Here is a 15,303-nt window from a genome sequence, read left to right as displayed (position 1 = left end):
GGTTACTACAGTTCAGTGGATCAGGAGGCGCTGGCTGGTGTGACTGAGTGGAGGCGGGGCTAATTTGCATATTCATATTCATCAGCGTATAGTAAATGAGGAAAGGGTGTAGAGTTGCATTCAAGCTATTTTAAGGCATGAGAAAATTATTTTCACAAGAAAAAAACATTTAAATATGTCATTTTGATGATCAAAGATAAGTTTTAAGGGATAAAATATTTGACTACAGGGGAACTTTAAGGCCTTCAATTGCAGAAGGGCAAATTAAGACTTTTTAAGACCTACAGGATCCCTAAAAAAAGCACTAGTAATAACCTCTTTCACACTTCACTGATCTTAGACACCCACCTTTAGGAATCAATAAAAACAAACGCAATACCAAAGCCTTTCAAAACTCAGCAAATGAACAGCATCCCATTCTTACCATATCAGCCAGCGCAATGTAGAGGAACATGCCTCCGGCCAGAGCAAAGATCCAGTTAGGAGAGAAGTTGTTCCCAGCCAGGATGCCGAAGCCCATGCCCAGATAACAGCAGCACGCTGACAGGAAGTTAAAGAAGAGCGCCTGCTGGATGCTCATGCCAGCGTTTAGCAGGATTACAAAATCACCTGGACACACAGATGCAGCAGAGCATTTACATGACAGACTCGGGGCCATCTTGGATCAGTCACATCACAGAGACATTAACACCCACCCAACTCGTGTGGAAACTCCTCACACAGAATCGCCACCGACGTACTGATGCCCTGAAACACAGAAGCAGTGAAGGAGGCTCCGATAGCCAAACCATCGATGAAATTATGCAGACCGTCGCTCAGAGTGATCATCCACGCCAGAGTGCCGATGTCAGAGTACGCCCTGCCCTTCAGCCAATAACATCCACCCGAACTCTGAGAGTCCTGCGGCAGGGACACAAATACAGACCAAATAAACACACTTCCTTTCAAACGTTTGGACTAAGAATTTTTTCTCTTATGCTCACTGATGCTGCATTCATCTGATTAAAAACGCAGGAAAAACAGTAATACTAAAGCAATAAATCCCGTGAAGCCATGGCTTACAGTGAATTTATAACAGCTAAGGGGCGTTGTTAGCAGTTGTGATTGCAACAAAGTGGTTGCCGAGGAACAGACAGAAGTAAACAAAGGTGTGTGTTTGTAGAGTAATTTACAACAGCTTCGAATGCGGCTCAGCCAATCAGAATCAAGGAACTCTCCGTTTTATAATGCACAATTTTATTACATTTAAAATGTGAATATATTGTAAAATGTAACTTGTTCAGCATCATTACTCCAGTCTTCAGTGTCACATGATCCTTCAAAAATCATTCTAATATGCTGATTTATTATGAATGCTGGAAATGGTTGTGCTGCTTAATATGTTTTGGAACCTGTGATAACTTTGCAGGATTCTTTGATGAATAAAAAGCTAAAAAGAAAAGCATTTATTCAAAATAAAAAAAATTCATAACAATAGAGGTCAGTATGTTTTTTGTCCTCCTTTTTTTGAATTGCTAAAAAGTGACAGTAAAGACTTTTGTTATTTGTTACAAACGATTTTTATTTTCTCGATTTGCATCCCCTTTCAAAAGGAATAGCACCCAAAATCAGATGAAACAACTTTGGGAATGTCCGCACCATTAAATATGATTTTTGAGTGTAATGTAGTCTTCATTTTATCCATTAGAATTTGATTGAATCATGAAAGATTATTTTAGCTTCTGCAGGGCTCTTGTAGCTCAGATATGAAAAAGCTGTTTTAGATGGAGATTATGTTGCATTTTAATCAAAGTTACAAAAACAATAATTTTGTCCTAGCACGCACTGATGAATCATGTCGCGCTGAAATTATGGCGATTACAAAAAGACAACCCTGAGATGCTATTCACGTCCTCAGACTCAGAAAAATGTTTCTATGGCAACTCTCACAACATGACTGGCTTTGTAGTTTTTTTTTGATGACAGCAAAATGACTATGATATTATTCACATCTATATGCTCTTGAAACACATTTATTATATTTTGGTTTCGTTTACATGACGTCATTATTAACAGATGAACGAAAAAAGTCAGCGCATTCATTAAATTGAGAGTTTCCAAGCTGTAATTATACATTCAACAAAGACATGGAACGTTTTTATAAGCTGGAAACTCATAATTGACAAAAATAAATGAGAAAACATAATAGGGTCAATTTTGATTTCAAGTAGGTTTTTAGGGATATAATTGTGAGTGAGGCTTATAGTCACTTAAACCCAATTAACTGAAACTACAGATTCCCACATTTGTTCTAAAAACATGAAATAATTTTGTGAACTGAAATTTGTAGTTTGGTTTATTCCTGACCTGTACTGTCTGGCCAGTGCTGAGCATTTTGTCGTCTTCTCCGAGTCCTCTGACATCTCCTTCGGCTCTGGGTAAAGATGCTCCGCCAGCCTCTCCATTCTGCAGTTTCTCCATCACACCATCCTCCAAATCGCCATTAGAGCTGGCATAGCGCGCCGCAGGAAAGTGACTGTGGCCGTGGCCATGCCCTCCCTAACAAAAGAGAAGAACATTATCCCTAACATTAGATGAGAAGAAATGCGAGCAGCAAACAGACAACAAAAAGAGAGAGTGAGTGAATAAGCTTGCAAAGAAAATCCTCCACTAGAGGGCGCTGCATTACAACACATCAACAGCAAAAAGTTCAATTATAAACCTTCTGAGTCATGTAAAAGGATTTGGCTCTGGCCAAACAGTTACAGACTACAACAAAATGGATAATATATTCTTATGACTATTAAGATTTTGGCTCCCTGTCTTTTTTCACATCATCTTTCAAAGCATACTAGAAATGAACAGTACAGCCCCTGAGGAGCTAAACCCAGACTCACACATATTGTACACACTGCTCACACATTCCAAATTCAAAACTTCACGACTATAAAACGGAGAGTTCCGGTGCTTGATTCTGATTGGTTGAGCCACATTCGAAGCTGTTGTAAATTACTCCTTACAAGCATACACCTTTGTTTACGTCTGTGTGTTGCTCGGCAACCACTTTGTTGCAACCACAACTGTTTCTGAGGAACTACATTATTTGGTGGGAGAATACTGTTTTTATTAATATCATTACACTTCATTTGCTCTGTTTTATTTTGTGAAACCGTACTACCAGGGTTTGAAATTAACACCCGCCAACCCGCCATATGCGGGTAAAAATCAGCTGTGGCGGGTAACGCTGTCAAATCACTAGCCAATTTGGTGGGTTACATTTCGTAAGTTATTTAGAGTGGTTCTTTCACTGCATGATTCAGTCTATTAATATGCATTAAGAATGATCACATAATTCAAGATAAGGGGGCAGAAAATGTATATATTTATATAATTTCATATAGTTAATCAATATCACACGAAGAGTGCCGTGTTTTCCTAAAAAAAAATCAGATATTGATATTGATTTTATACAACAGTTCAATAAACAATAAGTTAATATCAAGAGACTTACGTTTTAGACACCATATTGGCTGTTTTTGCGCTATTTCTGTGCTATTTCACCAACAAAGAACATTCCAAACACAGCCACAGCACAGTTTTGCGTCTCTGACCAACATGACGTTGTTTCGTTCTTGAATGAATCAACCGTTTAAATGATTCGGTTCAATCGCAATGACTCACTTAACAGTGACTTGCTGCCACCTACTGGCGGTTTTAATTTCACATTTAAAGCATCTTTTCATTTTTTAAATAATTTCAAATATCAGTATTCAACATTTCATGTTTAAAATATCAAAACATTATTTATGCATTTGTAACTGCAGGTTAAAGCATTCCATGTCCCTCTAAGCTAACATATGTAAACGCATCTAAATACCACTTCATACGCAACTTCTGCAAAGATTATTGATACTAATTTCATTTGTTTAGTAAAAGCCTAAATGTATTATTATTATAATTGACTGATTAAATGTAAGAATTTGACTCAAAAGATGATGTACACTTTTAGAAAAAGGTAAAAAAGCCCATAAAAGGTAAAAATCCATTTAAACTTATTGGAAAAGATTAATTCCTATCACTGCTGTTTTTTGTCAATATCGCACACCCCTAAGTACTGACACAATATGATTTGCAACAGGTGCTTTGTCACGCCCAGTGTCGATGGCCTCAAACTGTTGGTTTATTTCTGTCTTTTTTATTTTTGTGGCTAGTAGAAGTTATGAATGGCCGGTAACTTAAAAATGTAGTAGCCAAATTGCCTGGTGAGTGAAAAAGTTAATTTCAATCCCTGCGTACTACGTATATGGAGTAACTGTTTTATAAAAGCAGTAAGCCCCGTGAAGCCGTGGTTTACAGTGAATTTATAACAGCTAAGAGGGTGTTATAAACTCCACTTTATAACTCTATAACTTTATAACTCCGCTTCGCGTCGTACCTAACAACGCCCCTTAGCTGTTATAAATTCACTGTAAACAACAGCTTCTAGGGGCTTATTGCTTTAGTTTGAACTATAAAAAGTTCTAAAAATAACATCCTTTTGTTATCACAATGACGATGTCAGATAAAGCTGTTTGCTAAAGCAACTGTTTCATGGTTTACTCTAACAGACCATTAGTCCAAGCTCACCCTGTCCTTTGGCTTTAAGATCATCTTCAGGATTTTCTCTGTAAAGAAGAACAGGTAGAATCCTCCAAACACGACAGCAGACTTGGGCACATAATAATCCTCCATGGGGTTGAATCCGAAGGCCTATATACAGAAAAAACATGCATGTTTTATGATGTCAATACAATTCAAACTAATTTAAAATAACACAGCATTTGTTATTAACCTGGAATCACAAGCTGTTGTGTGTTTTTATTATCATAAAATTCTACACAGACTGCTGAACAACACTACAATTTAAAAGTTTGGGGTCAGTAAGATAAATAAATTAATACTTTTAATTTAGCAAGAATGCATTAAATTGATCAAAAGCAAGTTTTATTTTGACTTATTTTGTTACAATGCTGTTCATTTGACGTTTCTTTTCATCAAAGAATCCTGAAAAAAAAAAAAAACTGCAGTTTCCACAAGAAAATAAAGCAGTTTTCAGTTTACCAAATCAGTATATTGTAATATTTTCTGAAGGATCATGTGACACTGAATACTGGAAAAATGGCTGCTGAATATTCAGCTTTGGCGTCACAGGAATAAATTACATTTTAAATTACAAAAAATAAAAAATAAAGACCCCAAACCTTTGAACGGTAGAGAAAGCTGCATATAATGTGTTAACAAACTGAATGTGTGCAGTACATAATATACTTAGTATGGATCCAATCTAAATACAAACCCATAATCACTCTCCTAGACAGCAGGAACAATCAAGAGTAACAGCATTCTTCAGTTATTTCACAAGCTGTCATGAAGAGTGAGAATGGGATTTATTTTAGATTGGGTCTTGGTGTAATTCACTAATGCCCCAGGTCTTCTCCCCATTTTGCTTGGCTTTTCACCTCCGATTTATGATTTTTCACAAATTGGGCCTTTCATTTAAAGGTTTTAAATTAAGGTATTTGAATAGTTCACAGTCAGATAAAAAAATCAGCATTAAATGGTCATTACTATGATTTTAAAATACATCCTCTGAGAACAACAAAAACAACAGAGGTTCTATGGATCAATAGAGTTTATTGATTGTTTTATACTCCATTTTCTAGCCTTCCAGCTGGGGAGAACTACTGAGGCCGGGAAGAGTTATATTTGTGCTTAAAGGGAATGTTCACATAAAATGAAAATTCTTTCTGCAGTTCTCACCCTCACGTTGTTCCAAAACATGCTATTTTATTATTTAGAACACAAAATTAGATATATATATATTTATTTATTTTTTTGCAGAATGTGCAATCTGCTGTTTTGCATACAATAAGAATGCATGATGATTCAAAGTCACACCGACCAACTTCTATCTGCTTCAGGAAACTAAAGATCATGTACTGTAAGCAGAGTATTGTGAGTCTAAACTACTCTATTTTAATATATACTTAATTTTTTTTTTTTTTTTTACCTTTTTGGAGCTTGGTGGTGTGAATCAAAATCCAATTTGTTGTATAGAAAACAGCAGTTTGGGCATTGCACAATTTTATTTTTAATCAATAAAAGTTCATAAAAAAAAAATAAAAATAAAAAAAACATACTTAAAGCTTTTAAAATAATATATGTGACCGTGGACCACAAAACCAGTCATAAGGGTCAATTTTTCGAAATTGAGATTTATACATCATCTGAAAGCTGAATAAATAAGCTTTCCATTGATGTATGGTTTGTTAGGATAGGACCATATTTGGCCAAGATACAACTATTTGAAAATCTGGAATCTGAGGGTGCAAAAAAATATATATATATTGAGGAAATGGCCTTTAAAGTTGTCCAAATTAAGTTCTTAGCAATGCATATGACTAATCAAAAATTAAGCTTTAATATATTTACAGTAGGAAATTTACAAAATATCTTCATGGAACATGATCTTTACTTAATATCCTAATGATTTTTGGCATAAAAGAAAAATCAATAATTTAGTTTTTTTGGCTATTGCTACAAATATACCCCAGCGACTTGAGACTGCTTTTGTGCTCCAGGGTCACATTTGGGATAGACAAATAGAATAAATATTTTGCATACAGAAAGATAAAACCTAAAAATGTGTAGAGCTGTACAAAGTCTGGAACGACATGAGGGCAAGTAATTTAAACGGCAGACTCCACATATATAAACTCTAGAAATCTGGAACTGTCTTCAGTCTGGCTGTGTGGCACACGTGTCCGCTCTACCTCTGGGATTAGTTGAAAGAGTGCGTTGGAGTACAGAGTACCAATGGCCAGGGCTATGAAGTACAGCAGCAACCGCTTGTAAAAGGTTTTCCTCATGAAGGGAACCACACTCGCCCCGACCAGTGAACATAGAGATATCACGGTCACACACAGGAAACCATACCCCCACACTGACCAAACAACCAGAGGACAGAGAGAGAGAGAGAGAGAGAGAGAGAGAGAACACAGGAAGTGGAAAAGAAAGGGAAAAAGAAGAAAGAATATTTGAATTAATCAGCAGAATAATTAATACTAGGCGAAAGGTTGACATTCATAATCTCAAATGTGAGATTTACTCCATGAGGGGAAAAATTAAGTTCTGTGGGCCACTGAATGATCAAATTAATTCATGCAACCACATTTGAAGAAAATACACAATATTAAATCTTATTCATGAATTGCATTTACAGATTTGATGTCAATTTATATAATAAATTAACAGCAATAAATCAGACATTTCAGAGTCATGTTACACTACCATTCAAAAATGTAGGGTCAATATTTTTTTCCCCCAAGTTTCCAACGCTCAACAAAGCAGCATTTATTTGATCAAAAATACAGTAAAAACAGTAATATTGTAAAATGTTATAATAAATTTAAAAGAACTGTTTTCTGTTTTTTTCCTCAATCAATTCCTATGATGGCAAAGCTGAATTTTTATTTTTCTGGATTCTTTGATGAATAGCAAGTTCAAACGAACAGCTGAAACAAATCATAAATGTCTTAGATGTCACTTTTGATCAATTTAATGCATCCTTGCTGAATAAAACTATTAACTTCTTTCAAAAACAAATGACTGACTCCAAACTTTTGAATGGTAGTGTATGTTGTTCACATTTTAACATCCATTGCGTTTCATTCACAGAGGAAGTAGGGGGAGGCGGCTTCCTGTTGACCATCATAGAACATCATAGAACAAATTAGAGCCCGACCGATATATCGCTTCAGTAAGGACTTGTTCAGGCAGCAGCATTCAAGCATTGTCTTTTTCGACCATAAGTGCCCTGCGAAGTGGACTTCACATGATCTTCCGCCATGATTCCAGTTCTAAGGAAACGTACACGTTACATTCAAAGGGCATTAAAGTGCACGAGACGTTATTTCTGTGTTACAGACATTTAAATAACATAAGTACTGGGATAAAAGTTATAGTTTGAGTATAAACACTTATTCTCTACAGTAGCGAACAAAATGAAAGTATCTTAACACGTGTATGTATTGTAACGCTTATACTCTTCCGCCAGGAGGTGGCGACAACTGCCCGTTAAAAAAAGTATTTGTCATTGAATCATTCATTCAGGAGATTCCAATTGTGAAACAGGTCTTTATGAATTGAGACACTGACTCCTTTGTTGAATTTTTTTTATTTTTAAAATTTTGTTCAAATAAATATATTTAGAGCCCGACCGATATATCGCTAAGCCGATATTATCGGCCGATATGAGCCTGTCGCCGATATATCAGTATTGGCGAATATGCCGCCAATATGAACATTTTTTTTACATAACATATAATGCAGATAAAATGCTTGAAATGGTGTAATTACTTAGTTTGTCCGGCAGAGCGCGCTCCATTTTTTGCTACTGGCGACCTGGATGAAACGCTTTAAAGCTTAAGTCTATAGAAAACCATTAAAACTTTGAACGGCCATATCTCCATAATGGCGTGGCGAATCCGCACCAAATTCAAGCGAAATGGGAAAGTGTCCAAACTTTTGACTGGTACTGTACTATAATATACACAAAGAATATCGGCCGATATATCGATATCGGCCTTTTTTAAGTCCCTAATATCGGTATCGGTATCAGCCCCAAAAATCCCATATCGGTCGGGCTCTAGAACAAATGATGCCTTGAGACATGAGGTCACTGAAGGTCATTCAAAGCTAATGGGACAGCTTAATATAGCTCTACTCCTGAGGCAACAGAGGAACTGAAAACACCCCTATTCATGTTGACCAGCCAGTGAACCATCAACACCCAGCACACACCTGTACCAACAACCCAACAGAGAGCATCCTGGGATACGCTCTTTTAATGAAGATGTGATTTCCATAACCAATGAGCCAGTGAAAAAATGTAGTGTTAGTGGTCTACTTTAAAGGCAGTATTCAGGGATAGTGGAACAATTTGAGGTATGGGATACTGATCATCTCCAAAAAAGTGTGGGAACAAACATCGAACGTTATGGCGGCTTGACAACCCAAACACAAAAAGCCAAACTTTTACAGCTCTCAAACTACATCCAAGCTTTCTATGCTTCTAGCAATTTTAATAATATCTGTACTTTAATTGGTCATTGTTATTAATTGACAGGAACACAGAAAATTAGCCCCTGCAGAAATCTATAGAAAGTTCTATTTTAAAAATGAATTTATACAAGAGAAACAACAACAGAAATTTCTATGGAAAACAAAGTGAAAAATAAAAAATAAAATTAATGTTAAAAAAAAAAATCTGTAAAAATGTCTAATTCCATCTGGGCCCATTCAAGGGTTTTAAGGGTCTGCAGACAGCTTAAGATTTATAAAAGTAAAGTAAAATAAAAACTAAATTAAAATTATGAAATAAAATGAAAACTAAATTTAAAAATACAATAAAATATTTCATCAGGGCCTATTTATGGCTCTTTTTAAGGCTCTTTTCAATAAATCTAGCAAAAGGCTAAAGATTCAGTAATCATTTACAAAATGATTAGCTCTAAAAAAAAATGTAATTAAATAAAAATGTAATTAAATTAAATTAAATTACATAAAATATTAATTAAAAACATAAATATAATAAATCTAAAATAAATGAATATAATGGATCTATTAATGAGTCTTCTTTAGCAACTGCAAATTGCAAACGACTTTTAGTCAACATCTCTGCAATACAAAATCACCAGCTATAGTGAAACCTACGGCCTTAAAATGCACCAATAGAAAGATCATGGGAGAAATTAAATTTCAAAGAGAGGAAGAGCTTCAGAAAGAGGAAATCTTTCCTGTGGTTAGGGATGTTTTGTTGCGTTAAAAGGGAGAAAACATTGTGTGAAGGAAGAAAGATGGAAAAAGCCCTTTGAGATTAATCTTGATCCGCGGTTGATTGGGTGGAAACGGGTGGATGGATACTGAACCTCAGGCAGGAGCTGCAGGATGGAGGTGGAGAACAGCGTTCCGATGGACAGAGCGATGAAATAGATGAGTGTCCTGTGCATGAACCGCGTCCTCATCAGGGGCACCACAAAAACAGCAGTCAAAGCGAACGCACTAATCAGAGTCACACTCAAAACTGAGTAACCCCACACTGCAGGACACACACACACACACACACACACATGACATTACACCCCAGCAGACACATCCCACAGCTTTTGTGTGCTTGGATTATAATGTACACTTCAGTCCGGCAACACTGCTCTGCTACCATTTAACCCAACCAGACTGGAATCCCTGGAAATACAAGACATCTGTCATAAACACACTCCTGAATGGACACGCGTGCAGTTTGAGAGAGAATGTCATTATGTGGGAGTGAACTGCGGCAGATCACATTTCTCCAAAACCACAGAGTTGCATTGGTTTACAGCTGAGAACAACTGCCAGCACTTTGCCTACAGAGGAAGAAAATCATTCATGAAAACACACAGATGCATTTAGGAAATCTATTTCTTTCATACAACAGTAGTAACATATGGACTCATAACCTGTAGCCATAAAAATATGCCTCACTGAGTTTATAACAATACACTGATAATAGGCTTCTTCCACGTTTACTTTTTTTTTCTTGTTTCCTGCTTCTTCTTTTTTTTTGTCTTTCAGAAAAGATCCCTTGGGACAATGTGTATTGTAAAAAGCAATATACAAATACATCTAGATAAATGATACATACTGTAAGCTTAACAACTGAAGAAAACAAAGCTTGCATGAGACTTTGAAATGGTTGTGATGTCAAAATGTGAACGGATCTGAGAACTGTAACCCGATAAAGTATGCTGTTTAAGCATTTAAATGACCTTAATCGTAATCGGTGTAAGATTGGGCATGTTAACACACTCAGTGAGGCCATTTTCAAAGTTATTTAAAGGAATAGTTCATTCCAAAATATTAACATTCTATCATTATTTCATTATTTCCCGATAAAGTATGCTGTTTAAGCATTTAAATGACCTTAATCGTAATCGGTGTAAGATTGGGCATGTTAACACACTCAGTGAGGCCATTTTCAAAGTTATTTAAAGGAATAGTTCATTCCAAAATATGAACATTCTATCATTATTTACTCATCCTCATGTCAACAGTGTTTCCCATTAATGACCTGGACTGTGGTGGCCGTCTAATCTGTCCTGCCACAGTTTCATTATAATCTGGAAATATATTTACACTTCTCATAAGAACATAAAAGCTCTCTAACATTGTGTTTTGCTTAGTGTGCTAATCAGGCTAATGTGACATGCACTAGTTACCTTTTATTTTCACATTTACATAATTGTCAACATTTTTGTGGAGGGATGATTACAGCAAATCACTAGATTTGTAATGAAAAGCATGTATAAACCTGTCATCACAGAAACTTAAAGGTCTCCTTGCAGTTTTACAGAAAAATAAAAGCTTGAATAATGATAATAATACTAATAAATGTGACCCTGGACCACAAAACCAGTCATAAGGGTCAATTTTTTTTAAAATTTAGATTTATACATCATCTGAAAGATGAATAAATAAGCTTTCCATTGATGTATGGTTTGTTAGGATAGGAGGACAATATTTGGCCGAGATACAACTATTTGAAAATCTGGAATCTGAGGGTGCAAAAAAATCTAAATACTGAGAAAATCACCTTTAAAGTTGTCCAAATGAAGTTCTTAGCAATGCATATTACTAATCAAAAATTAAGTTTTAATATATTTACAGTAGGAAATTTACAAAATATCTTCATGGAACATGATCTTTACTTAATATCCTAATGATTTTTGGCATAAAAGAAAAATCGATACTTTTGACCCATACAATGTTTTTTTGGCTATTGCTACAAATATACCCCAGCGACTTGAGACTGCTTTTGTGCTCCAGGGTCACATATATGTTCGACAGAAGAAAGTAAATCATACAGGTTTGGAAGAATGTGAGGGTGAGATGATCACATAATTTTCATTTTTGGGGTGAACTGTCCTTGTAAAAACATTGAATGATTGGGCTTTTCTAAGGAACAAAATACATTTCAACTTCTGCTATAATGTAATTTTTCATGCATTTGTTCCTTTTATTTAATTTTTAAGTACTGTATTGAAAGTACAGTACAACAAAGACTCCCAATTAAAGTTGGGACAGAAGCTAAAAAAAGAATTGCAATCTTGTTGAAGTTGTGAGATATGCTATAGAGACAATGAGCTGTGGTGTTTATCCAAATGATGCTGGTTTGGGTCTGGCCTGCAACCTGTCCTAAATCCTATTCCCTCCTCTTTCGTGATTATTTCACGTTCACATTACCATCACATTACAATTTGTTAAGACTGAATGGGATAGACTGCACTGAGAACAGGATGCTGTAAGACTCCATCTCTAAAAGCACACATTCCCCTTTTCTCTCTCCTTATCTGTTGAATTGCGGTGGGAAGCGTCACTGCGTCATTCTCCATTAATTTCCTCTCCCGCTGCCAGGATGCGCAAGAAATGCCAAAACCCAGAAGTGGCTTGTTTAGCAGATAAAGCACAGCATGATGCAAAGAGACAGGAAAAATCCCTGTGCCAGAAAACATGGTGCACAGATGTTGAGCCACAAAGAGTCGCAAGCTGATTCAAAACAAGAATTTCAATGAATAAAATAAAATCTAAAATAATCTGTTATAGACAGGGTTTGTTTTAGGTTATAGTGAATACAAAAAAAAAACTGCACAGATTTGAATAGTTCGTAAAAATAACAAATCACAGATTATACAGTGCATGTGAAATTGTTTCCGGTTCTCCGAATCCATGACTTTCTCTCCTTCACACACGCCCATGAAGTTGTCTGAACTCTCCCCGTCTTGCCTTTTTATGTCTGTGGCCTACACGAGGGTTATTTCAGTTCAGCTTCTGAAAGCACACAGCCTCCCTTCAAATCTCCCGTCTGACCAGAGTACAGTGATTGAATCCAGATGTTGCCGGGATCTGATATATACAAGCTTAGGCATTTTACAAGTCAAGATGTCTTATTCTGATATGAAAGATTCTTTCAAGTGTTTGCCCGAGTTCTATCTATGCCTATATACACACAATTAGATGTGTATTAAAGTATCACACCTAGGCAATAGGCATATCTTCAAACATGACTCTCTAGAGCTCTTCTCAGTCTAACGTCACGATTTGGAGCCATTTTTGCTAGACTATCAACTGTTGATTTTTAAGGATGTATAGTCCTAGAAGAGTAACTACAACAGTATTTCATAACATTAACTATGAACATGATCCAATAACGTTTAACTATCTAAAGGGGTTCAATAATTTTTCCAAGTGCACCACTGTTCAAAAGTTTGGGGTTAGTAAGAAATATAGAATAAAATGCATCATGGTTTCCACACAAATATAAAGCAGCACAATTATTTTCAACATTGATAATAATCAGAAATGTTTCTTGAGCAGCAAATCAGCATATTAGAATGATTTCTGAAGGATCGTGTGACACTGAAGACTGGAGTAATTATGCTGAAAATTCAGGAATATTACAATTTAAAATATATTAAAATAGAAATTGCACAATATTACTCTTTTACTGTATTTTTGATTAAATAAATGCAGCCTTAGTAAGCATAAGAGGCTATCACATTTAAAAAAATCATACCAAGCCCAAACTTTTGAATGGTAGTATATAGTATTTTATATACATTTGTACTATAAAATTTGTACATTGTAAATTTGAAATTTGTACATTTGTAAACTGCACATACCTGTACAATTATTTAAACAATTACATTTTCTATTAATTTAATTCTGTATATAGTGCATTATTTAATTTTCTGTTTTTCTTATTTTACTGTTATATTTCATCTCTACTGTGTCATTCCCATGCATGTTTGCACTATGTCCGTACTTTCTTCTGCACTGGAAGCTCCTATCGTCAAGTCAAATTCCTTGTGTGTGTAAACATACTTGGTAATAAAGCCCTTTCTGACTTCTGATATGGCTATTATTTTATGTGCTTGTGCCCTCTTTCAAAATAAACGAATACATAAATGAATGTCACTTGCTTCAATAATGTGTTTTCCATTTCAATGACGTTTCTAAATTTTTCAGTGTTTAGTGTTGACTATTCTCATCACGCTTTAACTGGAGATCAAGGCAGAGAACACCTGCACTCTTTCAGTTCTGCTGATTCTTGAAGCCTAATTTGCTGGCAAAGTCAAAGATTGCCTACAGTGTACAATAGATATGAACCAAACTAGTCTGCTATAAATATGCCAAGACATTGTACTTTATCTACATTGATAAAGTTTAACGGATGGCATTACCTGTGGACGTGCAACACATGACAGTTTGAAGAGAATATAACAAGAACTGTTAATAAGTGTCATTGCATTTACACTGTAAGCACATCTCAGCAGAAACAGTGCTAAGCAATTGGAAGCAAACAAATTAACCTTGACACAAGGCCAAAATACGTCACACCCATATTTGATTGTTGACCAATTAATTTTTAAACCATGGCTTGATTGTTCAACGAGGTTCGGGTTTGGAGAACCAAGCCTTTATGGCCCTTTTGTTTTTTGCATGTGGGAATTGTGCATAAATGTACATAAATCTTCTTTAAATGTTTGTTTAAGGTTCGCACACCTGTAGGATTGATTTGAAGTATAGCTGAAATAGTCAAATAGGGGTGTACATATACTTTTGGCCATGCAGTGTATAATGACAATAGCATCATGACTAATATTATGCATTGACTATCAATGGATAGTTGATCTTACCCTCAGCGTCAGTGGGTCTGGGGCTGGTCTCTGACTCTTGGTCCTGTTGGGTCTTGCACACTTGTGAGTCCAGCTGCTGTATCATGGTAGGGCAGATTTCCTGCAGGCCTCGTTCATCTATACGGGACTGTTCGCTCATCCCATACGCTGCCAGAGTGTCTGCAGCCAAGCACTGAGAACAGAGGACAGGACAGAGGTTTCAACTACTGATCACAGATGAGATGCTTGAATTACAGCATTGAGAGTGCAGAGTTTGTGCTGGAGCTGTCACAGCACAGGATAGAAACCACAGATCTGACTTTGAGGTCTAACAATGTCATATCTCAAGGTCATACTGAGGATTAGGAATCAAAATGTTGAAAACATATCCTATAATAACTCTCTGAAGAAAGAGGGGGGAGGAAATCATACTTTTCTTAAAAAGCCGTGTTTACAAAAACCTACATCTGATGAGGAAATTAATACATTTTAAATTTGAAATTAAGAACCATGATATCAAAATACAAATTGAGAACAATTTAATATACTCTTATGACATTCCATTTGTTAA

The 15,303-nt window shown here is 35.8% G+C and overlaps 1 protein-coding gene across 1 annotated transcript in view; it reads right to left on the bottom strand.

The window, feature by feature from the left end:
* LOC107707824 (zinc transporter ZIP14-like) overlaps window positions 1–15,073 on the bottom strand; it is a 17,334-nt gene extending 2,261 nt beyond the window's left edge. The window contains exons 1-7 of the mRNA XM_016511916.1: window positions 15,053–15,073; window positions 14,754–14,925; window positions 9,948–10,117; window positions 4,606–4,728; window positions 2,347–2,538; window positions 696–900; window positions 425–609 (exon numbers count right to left, since the gene is read on the bottom strand). Of these exons, the coding sequence (XP_016367402.1) occupies window positions 425–609; window positions 696–900; window positions 2,347–2,538; window positions 4,606–4,728; window positions 9,948–10,117; window positions 14,754–14,925; window positions 15,053–15,073 (1,068 nt within the window). The remainder of the gene's footprint in view (window positions 1–424; window positions 610–695; window positions 901–2,346; window positions 2,539–4,605; window positions 4,729–9,947; window positions 10,118–14,753; window positions 14,926–15,052) is intronic.
* Between the last annotated feature and the right edge of the window lie 230 nt (window positions 15,074–15,303).

This window comes from Sinocyclocheilus rhinocerous, unplaced genomic scaffold (genome assembly GCF_001515625.1).
Source record: "Sinocyclocheilus rhinocerous isolate Xijiao unplaced genomic scaffold, SAMN03320098_v1.1 scaffold1256, whole genome shotgun sequence".
Taxonomy (NCBI): Eukaryota; Metazoa; Chordata; class Actinopteri; order Cypriniformes; family Cyprinidae; genus Sinocyclocheilus; species Sinocyclocheilus rhinocerous.
The sequence above is the reverse complement of the archived record's forward strand: the minus strand, read 5'-3'. Positions and strand labels throughout refer to the sequence as shown.